This window comes from Miscanthus floridulus, chromosome 1 (assembly GCF_019320115.1).
Source record: "Miscanthus floridulus cultivar M001 chromosome 1, ASM1932011v1, whole genome shotgun sequence".
Lineage (NCBI taxonomy): Eukaryota > Viridiplantae > Streptophyta > Magnoliopsida > Poales > Poaceae > Miscanthus > Miscanthus floridulus.
In genome coordinates this window covers 140,993,859-141,003,210 of record NC_089580.1, presented here as the reverse complement: position 1 = coordinate 141,003,210, position 9,352 = coordinate 140,993,859, and the positions used below count along the sequence as shown (strand labels likewise).

Here is a 9,352-nt window from a genome sequence, read left to right as displayed (position 1 = left end):
AATTTTAGGAGCGACTAAAGAACCAAACATCTTTTATCCTGGGTAAAAAAAATGAAGATAGAAGTACATCCCTTTCCCTGTAAAGGTGACAAGGACCACAAACGCACACGGATGAACACAATTAATTCCAGTCGCTTCAGCCAAGGATTGATGCATGCTTCTACATGAAGACGACCAGGCGAATTATTCGTATATGACCCCTTCTCTTTCCTAACTGATGATGAAGGCTGGCTCAACCAAAAAGGTCCCTGTCACCAGAAAGGCTAGGGGGACAAAACAGAAATTTCACATCTAGGTTTCAGCTTGTGAATTTGTGATACATGATGATGGTCCAAGTACCTGTTTGTATGCCATAGTTTTTAGGAAACTATAGTATCCATGTAAAATGAAGGTATGTCATAATTCAAGAAAAAAAAAACAATGGCATCTAGAACTCATAGTTTTCAAACACATGCATTCAAAATCATGGTTTAGAAAAAAAAATTAAAGAAAAAAAATAAAGACATTGAGTAGAGTTTCTAAACCTAAAAAGTTGCAGCTGAAAGATTTTTTTGCCAAAAAAACAAGTAAGTGTTCGACACTAAATTGCAGAAATATAGTTCCACCAGTCCAAAAATCACCCTAATAGAATGTCCAAGAGTCTTTCTAAAACGCATTCTCTAAATCATCGTCTAAAGAGTCATTTACATAAAAATCGCTTTCTATATCTTTCTATTCTCCAACGGTTCTTCTATATCTTGTTTGCACTTTAGAGAGCCATTCTCGTTTTCTATTTTTCGCTAGCGAGAAATCCGGAATAGAAGATGGTATTTGGATAACCAAATAGAGAAGCTATTGGAGGGTTTTTTATACCAAAATCTATATTCCTAGCAATTAGTATTGTTGACTTTTTAGTCTTTGAAGTACAACTTTGACTATTATTTTTATTAGAATATTGAGAATCATGAAAAAGTTTAAAGGTAAATCTTATTATATGATTTTTATGTTTAAAAAAAAAGATATTTTAAAAGTACTAATAGTCAAAGTGTAAATATTTAATTGTTTTGGTAAAAACGTCAAGCAAAGGGGTGTATCCCTACTATATGTACTGAAAAAGAACTATGCATTGACCTTTTCGAGCCATGCATCAAGCTGTGAAACCTAATTTATCCAAGTCCTTTTTTTAATAAAAAGAAGGTAGACTAGCCTTATTAAATTTTCAGTTGAGAATGAAGATTGAAGAGTGCCCTGCCCCTATTTTTAACCTTATAAATCTTCCGAAGTGGCAACATAATGAATGTAAACATGGAGGCAAACTAACTCAAAACAAAACAGCAATCTTAAAATCTAAATGTACTCGTGGATGTATTGCCACAACACATTACATAGACGTACTCATGGTTTGGGCATAACATACCTCTGGATAAAAAAACAAATGTACCTTCTAAGCAAATGGTTGTTTAAGCTGCTTAACAAAAAAAGGAATAGATATATGAGTTCAAAGTGTTTATCAGAAGTTCAAGTAAAATCTGGGGGCTCACAATTTTGGAGAGGCCTTTTAAAGATTGGGGAAGATTTCCTAGGACGTGGGACTTTGAAAAAGTGTCTTTCAAAATAAGTGATGGTTCACGGACTAGATTTTTGGAAGACACTTGGGTGGAAACGAAACCCCTTGAGGAGCAATTTCTTAGCCCGTATAGTTCCATAACATAATTAATTACCCTCATGTTAAAATGGCATCTGTCATGAACCAAGTGCCACTAAAATGACACTTCAATGGGGTGATCGTTTACACGATGTGGAATATCTGAAAGAAAAGAAACGGAAGGATTTTTGAAACCTTGGCCATGGACGCCCGACAGGTGGCCTCCAAAACCAAAGATGATATTGATCTAGGGTCTTTAGCAACATGACTTTAATTTGTGTTTTCCAAGAGGTGGGGAGTGTGTGGTTTTGTTTCTTGTGTGCACCCTTTGGGGCCCTCGGGCCTGCAGGCTTTCCTATACATAAACTTTCTTTCTTCCTTAATTAAGAGGCAGAGCTCTTGCCAAGTTCTTAGAAAAATCATATTTTTTAGAAAAGGCAGTTTGCTTCTTTTATGTCTTGCAGGGAACATATTGACAAATCCACATAGTGAACAGAACTTTGGAGGTCATCGCTCTTACATTTTCGCAAAGAATAAATGGCCCTGTTCGCTGGTTGGTGCTGGTGCTGGTTTGGGTAGTGCTGGTTTTCTGTGAGAGAAAAACACTATTGGCTGGTTGAATAAGCCTGGCTGAAACCAACAAGCAAACAGGGTGAATAGAGATCTAAAAATATATGTTGCTTATGATTATTTCCTTTTGTTTGGCCTCCTATTTATTTTTGTGATCAAACGCTGGGCTAAAAATTTTGTATGAATTTGGCTCTGTGCAGTTGTTGAGTCCGATTTTTTTATTTTGCTAATACAAATTAATGTGTAAATTTTATTTCTAATTTAAACAATTTATTCTTACTTTTGTTTACTCAGTCTGACCTGACTATGGTCTTTTTGGAACATGCAGTACTTTTCTCTAAAATCCTGCAAAATTTTTGGAACATGCAGTCCTTTTTATTTCCCAAACACTACAGAAATACGAACCGATTCTTATAAAATTTAAGCAGAACTCATGTTAAAAGTTCGTATTTCACAAACCCTACAGAAATACTTCCACCGTTCGAGAAAGAATACAATTCTAGCACAGTGTCACATTTTAGTATCTTGAGTTTGACCAATTATAGATAAAAAATATATGAATATTTATAGTATCAAATAAATACCATTATATTAATTACGAATTGATTCGGAGCCATAAATATGAATATTTGTCAAATGTTTTACTAGCACTTAACCTCGTATTTGTATTTTTTTAGACGGAGTGAGTACACAAGTGTTTTGAATGACACTTGATGAAAAAACAAGTGCAACATTCAGCCATTCATCGCGGTCCAGCGAGGCGAGTGGGTGGGGAGATAAGGATCAGCGCACCCGCACGCACGGGAGCAGCAGCAGCAGCTAGGACCCCAGCCCAGAGTTCCTTCTTATCCCGCCGCTCCCAGCTCCCAGGGTCAGTCAGGCTCCCCACTTGCACGCAGCCACAGGCCGCTAGGGCAGAGACACCACAAGAAAACAAGAAGAAATCCACTGCGAAATTCCGGATTAAAATAAGGTTCGTCCTCTTGCTGCGTGATGTCACCCGCTGCCTTTCTCCAATTCTTTCTTCTCCTTCTCCATGTTCCCGCGAGCGCATATATAAAATAAAGGGCCCTGGGTACAACAAGGGGACGGGGCTGCGCTGGGGAGGGAAATGCTTGGCACTGGCACAGGTAGGATTCTTGTTCTTGGGGTCTGGTTTTCTTCTTGCTCTGTTGCTCTGAACTCTGATCTTGGGACTGCTTCTTGATCTGGGCCACAAGAACCAAGAAGCACTCGCAATTGTGTTCTTGCCTGTTGCTGCATTGTTGCATAGACTCTGTGGTTAAACTGCTCGGGGGTTTGGAGAATAATGCTGGTTGATCAGTGTATCTTTACTTGATTGGTTGAAAGTTCCTTTATTTGGGTAGTTTTGCTGGAGATTTCTCCTCGTCCTTGTCGTGTCAGCTCGATCGATCCATCCGTCTGTGCTCATTTTCTTTGAAGCAATGGCAGTTGCAAGCTCAGCGTTTCTCATTTTACCTTCGTTGTTTCCATACCACATGTATGTACTGTGCCAGTAGTAAAGTGAATGGAATTTCCTTTGCTCACGGGTTCTCAGCTTTTGGGCCCTGCCCCTTTGGAATTTGGATGCTTTTGTTGTGATTCCGAGAACAAAAAGTTTGGAATCTTTGAATTGGTTTTGGCCCAAATGATGGCTGGCTGCTAGAGCTTGCATTGGCACCTTCCCTTTCCCTTTGCTCCCTGTCTTTCCAATCCGGGTCCTGCTCTGCTTTTCACCTTCACTGACTGGCATGGGTTAAACGATAAAGAAGATTCTTTTTTTTACATGCTATTTGCTCAGAAGAGAGTACTGCTGATTTTGTGAGATTAGTAGATCTGCCTTCTTATTTCTTATATCCTTGAAAGCCCCCCCCCCCCCCCCCCCCCCCCCCCCCCCCCCAAGCAGCCTGATATGTTTAAATTTTATTTTAGTGGTATGACTATGAGTTGTACTTGCCTTAGTCTCTACCCAGACTGAATTGTTCATTCTACAAAATTGGGGTATGGTTTTTGTTTGAGATCTTTGTACAACATATCGGGGGTTTGAGTTTTGAGATACAGAGCACTGCATAAATGGTCATATTTAAGCAGTTCTTTCTAGCCAAACATCTTTGAAATCGTCAAATCTAAATTTGACAGCTTAACTATGTTTGTCTTCTCTTTACTGGCACTCGCGCTGAAAATGGTAGGTTGGACAAGTGGTGCAGAACTGTGTACAGAATTATTTATTAAACAATGTATCCAAAGATAAGGACACGTTGCTTCCAGATGAAACGTAGCCTGAATTAGTAGATATATAAGCCATATTGTTTGTTCCAGATTTTTTTTTTGCAGATTCTTCATTTTAAGTTTTTTGAAATGTCAGTTGGACTTGGCCTTCTGGAATAAACAAAACCATGGAGAGCGAAATCAATGCCTCCTATGAAACCAAGCAGAACTGCGAAATAAGGGTATTCGAGAGTTCAGACGAGATGGCAACAGATCTGGCAGAGTTTATTTCACAAGCTTCAGAAATTTCAGTTAAGGAAAGAGGATACTTTGCTATTGCCCTTTCTGGAGGCCCCCTTGTCAGACATATGCGGTAATGCTGTCTCTATCTTCCAATAAATCTGCAACTCTGTATGCATATTCTTGTATCTCCCTCTGAAGTCCGAACTGTTTTTTTTCCCTTGAAAAGGAAGCTCTGTGGAGCACCATACAACAAGACCCTTGATTGGTCTAAATGGTACGTCTTCTGGGCCGAAGAACGTGCAGTGGCAAAGAACCATGCACAGAGTAACTACAAGTTAACAAAGGAAGAATTTATCTCCAAGGTATATCAACTTAATATATGTCCTTCGTTTATTTTGCATGCACTAAGTCTACAAATCACAACAGGATATATGCTAAGTTCATGTATTTGTTGCATCTGTTCTTTATTTCACAGAGCTTATGTGTCCACCAACTTTCATTCTTCTTATGTTTTACTACAGTTGATCTAGCTTTGCTTGCAACAAAATCATGTCACTTATTTTAACTGTTCTTCTTGAATTCTTCTAACATGGGCAAGATATTAGTAAAGTCAACAACTTTGATTAGTTTTGCAGATACATTGAACAGACAGAAATTAGTAGGTTTCGCAATTCCACCAAGTCATGTTGATGGAATAAATATATCTGAAGTAAATAAATATACATATCTGAAGTATGCCCCTCCATGATTACAAGGAATACCATTTTAGCGCTCCAAACTATATCACACTTTGGCTTTGTCCAAAGTCAATCTTCTGTTTAACTTTTAACGAACTTTCAAGAAAAACATATTAACATTTATAAGTTCAACTCTTCAAATAAATGGACAATCCGAACTTATTCCATGGATAATTTAATAAAACTAATTTGATTTTATAAGTCCAAAAATATTTTAGCTTGGTAGTATTTCTGAATTTGGTGAGCAGAGTTTGTAAAATTACTTTAAGATGATTTGGATGCCTATTAGTTGATAGTGAATGGTGTGCTTTTAAAAAAAAATAGAAAAGGACTGTTTGCAATACATTTGATTATGGAAAAATGCAGGTTCATATTACAATAGTACAATAGTAAACACACAATATGACATTCAAAGACAGTGCTTATTTTTCTGTTTTTTTAGATCTAGAAACATATATTTTATTTTATTTGTGTTGGTACTGGTATGTGCTAGGGATGTAGATACTCAAGAATTAACAGACAGAGCTATTACTAATATTTGAGATAAAGTTTAAACTGAAAGCAACATTGTAAAAGGTCAGTCTAGCACTTTGTGTGGTTGCTAGTAGTAACCAGGAAAGGATAATACCTGTTGAGTTTTACTATAAAATATGAATATTGCCAGTACTAACTTTGTTTCTGAACCAAGTCACTTCAATTTCATCTTTCACAAAATCCATTTTTAGTTGCATCAAATGCATTGGGAGCACACCAAAATGATGTCAGTCTTTGTGCTTTGATCTGGTGCAATCTGTTTGGAAAAATAGCTACCATGCTCTGTAAGTTGAAATATAGTTTTTTACTTACCTACTTTTTGCAATAAATTTGGGTCGTACCTGTTCATTATGTTCATTTGTTTGGTGTACCATGAAAGCTGTTTTTTGTCCGACCTATGATTTTGTTTGACTTAGGATGGGCCTAGTCTGTCATTTGTACAGCTCATGCAAAATCCTTTTCTTAATAATTAAGCCACATTAAGGCTGCCTACCTACTATTGTTCCAACTACTCTTGGATTGGCATCTGCTTATGGCATCTTCGCATATCTTTCGACCCCCACGAAAAAATATTGACACATCTTTCTATTGTTATGTTATGCCCAACAATTGTTATCAAATATAAACTTTATCAGGATAGGATTGATGTTTGTCAGTGGATCTCATCCAGAACTAGCATGATAGTGAACTCAAGGAGCGTACATTAAATTTTGGATTACCTTTTTAACTGAAAATTGCTTGTCATCCTCATCCGATCACACTTTGCCACTGATAGTTGCTGGATGAATGATTGGTTAAAATAGGCACATGAGTTCATATGCATATTTAGGCCTTATTAAGTTGACACTTTCTTACAGTTGTCGAAGAAGGATGCTAAAAGTGAGTGTATAAACAAGTAGTGATGCTTCACTGAACATGTCTATTGTCATGTTGAAGTAATATGCATTATTTCTCCACCTTTCTAACTGCGTTTGCCTCTACTATGTGGATCATGTATATCTTTCATTTTGTTTATTACCACACATTACCAAGCATTTCCATTAGGTAAACCAATAACCATGAGTTACATGTGAATGACTGGCAGGTGCCTATTCTTCATGGTCATGTCTACTCCATCAACGACAATGCAACGGCGGAAGAGGCAGCAACTGACTATGAATTTGTCATCCGGCAGCTGGTCAAGGTTCAGAAAGTTGGAGTCTCAGTGATCAACGACTGCCCCAAATTTGACCTTATTCTTCTGAACATTGGTCCTGATGGGCATGTAGCCTCATTGTTCCCCAACCATCCAGCGCTTGAGCTGAAAAACGACTGGGTCACCTACATCACTGACTCTCCAGAGCCTCCACCTGAGAGGATTACCTTCACCCTTCCTGTGATCAACTCAGCATCAAACATCGCCATAGTTGCCACCGGAGAAGACAGGGCAAACGCTGTGTCTTTTTCCATTTCTGACTGTCAAGAAGGCCCAGACGCTAAAACAATACCGGCTGGAATGGTTCAACCAACTGATGGGAAGTTGGTATGGTTTCTGGACGAGGCCGCTGCTTCATCTCTTGAGGCTGCAAATGGTGCTTAATCTCTTGAGGCTGCAAATGGTGCTTACGAGCATCAAGGGTACTGAGACAACTGTAGAAGACATGGAAATTTTCGACTCTGAAGAAATCAGAGAGCTAGGGTTCGCAAAGGTAGCGCCCAGTCTGCATGTCTCAAGGTATAGAACTTTTTCCATCCAAATCCGTCAACTACATGAACAACTCTTCATTCACCGTAAAAAGGATGTCTGACTCCCACGCTTGAAAAAAGACAAGCCGCGGAGTGAGACATCCTTTTTTGCTGTGAATGAAGAGTTGTTCATGTAGTTGACGGGAGAAGTTCTAAACCTTGAGACATGCAGACTGGGCGCTACGTTTGCGAACCCTACTCTCTGATTTCTTCAGAGTTGGAAATTTCCATGTCTTCTGCAGTTGGATGTGGCCAAGAGCGAAGCAATTTGTGTTTTTAATGTCGAGACCTCATATCAGAGTAGCTAAGTTCGACCAATATATATCAGAGTAGCTAAGTTCGACCATATATTGGTCGCAACATATGGTCCAATTTAAGTGTGTTGTCAGTTTTATCCTAGCTGAAATTAGATTCCTTTTTGTGACGGTTTTCGAGGCTTCCTATTTTGTACTAGCAAATATTTTTTTCATGACCTGTGCCTTGGCACGATTTAGCACATATATATAAGTATTCATATTCTTATGGACATTCCCGGACCCCTGAGAATGTATTATTTCGATTCAGTTGTATTCAATATTTGCTCTGTTCCAATTGTGCAAAAATATTGTTGCTTGGAATGATTATTTCGTAGGGTTACTGCAGAATGCCGCGTTGTCACCACATGGAATGCCAATGACTTCGCTGTTCTTGCCACCTATTTGCTAGTACTCCCTCCGTTTCAAATTATAAGACGTTTTAGCTTTTTTAGATACGTTGTTTTTGTTATGCACATAGACATACACTATGTCAATATACATAGTAAAACCAATATATCTAGAAAAGACAAAACGTCTTATAATTTGGGACGAATTTAGTACAAATCATGAAATCATGCCTAGCTGGTTGCATATCAACATACCATTCCTCTCCTCTATCAATATATTTGCCTAGCATAATCCTGCCAGCAGTTTTCGAAAAAAAACAGTTTTTTTAATCATATGTTATAGACACAGACACTTATACATGTGCGTATGAACTCAACACATCATATTCCCATCCTATCCCTATGTAGGGGTGTAGCCAGGTGAAAGGATCAAGATGCCCAAGAGGGGGTGAATTGGGCTAATTCTAAATTTTTGCAATAATTAAGCCCTACACTTAGCCCATTTCACCCCTTGTGTCTAGAATGTGTTCTTATTGTTCTCCCGTACAAAAGTTTTGCACCCTAGGTTCCAATCCTACTCTAGCATGATAATTCTAGGAATGTAAAGACATGAAATGAGTTGCTCAAATGTAAATGCTCAAATTAAAGAGAGGAAAAGGAACACGGCGATGTTTTCTCGAGGTATCGGAGAGTCGTCACTCCCCACTAGTCCTCGTTGGAGCACCCACGCAAGGGTATAGCTCCTTCTTATCCACGCAAAGATCAAGTTTTATGGGCTAATTCTTTGACACTCCGTCATAGTGAATCGCTCACAACTGCTCACAACATGACTTGGGTCATCCACAAGCTCCACCGGATGATCACCAAGCTCCCAACCATCAAGCCGTCTAGGTGATGGCGATCACCAAGAGTAACAAGCATAAACTCTCACTTGACCAAGACAGGCCTAATAAGAAAGGTGGATGCATACTTGCTACTCCCTATGCACTAATGAGGTCCTTAATCTTGGATTATCAAATCTCAATCACCTCACTAGGCTCTTGCTCTCCCTTGCACTCCAAAGGTGTT

At 38.6% G+C, this 9,352-nt stretch overlaps 1 protein-coding gene across 2 annotated transcripts; it reads left to right on the top strand.

Annotated features, from left to right (window-relative positions):
* The first annotated feature begins 3,031 nt into the window (after window positions 1–3,031).
* On the top strand, window positions 3,032–8,167 carry LOC136495723 (probable 6-phosphogluconolactonase 1). Of its 2 annotated transcripts, none has more exons than XM_066491584.1 (4): window positions 3,032–3,167; window positions 4,560–4,775; window positions 4,872–5,007; window positions 7,001–8,167. In XM_066491584.1, the coding sequence occupies exons 2-4, from the start codon at window positions 4,591–4,593 to the stop codon at window positions 7,493–7,495; spliced, it is 816 nt and encodes a 271-aa protein (XP_066347681.1). In that variant the 5' UTR covers window positions 3,032–3,167; window positions 4,560–4,590; the 3' UTR covers window positions 7,496–8,167. The 2 variants fall into 2 exon arrangements, with proteins under 2 accessions (XP_066347681.1, XP_066347677.1); XM_066491580.1 differs by lacking the exon at window positions 3,032–3,167 and adding an exon at window positions 3,181–3,324.
* Window positions 8,168–9,352: the final 1,185 nt, after the last annotated feature.

Bases quoted from the DNA above. Each gene is read 5' to 3' on its own strand.
- LOC136495723 (XM_066491584.1), top strand. From the start codon at position 4,591: ATGGAGAGCGAAATCAATGCCTCCTATGAAACCAAGCAGAACTGCGAA. The intron at 4,776-4,871 runs GTAATGCTGTCT...TCCCTTGAAAAG, and splicing joins CCCCTTGTCAGACATATGCG to GAAGCTCTGTGGAGCACCAT. The intron at 5,008-7,000 runs GTATATCAACTT...AATGACTGGCAG, and splicing joins AGGAAGAATTTATCTCCAAG to GTGCCTATTCTTCATGGTCA.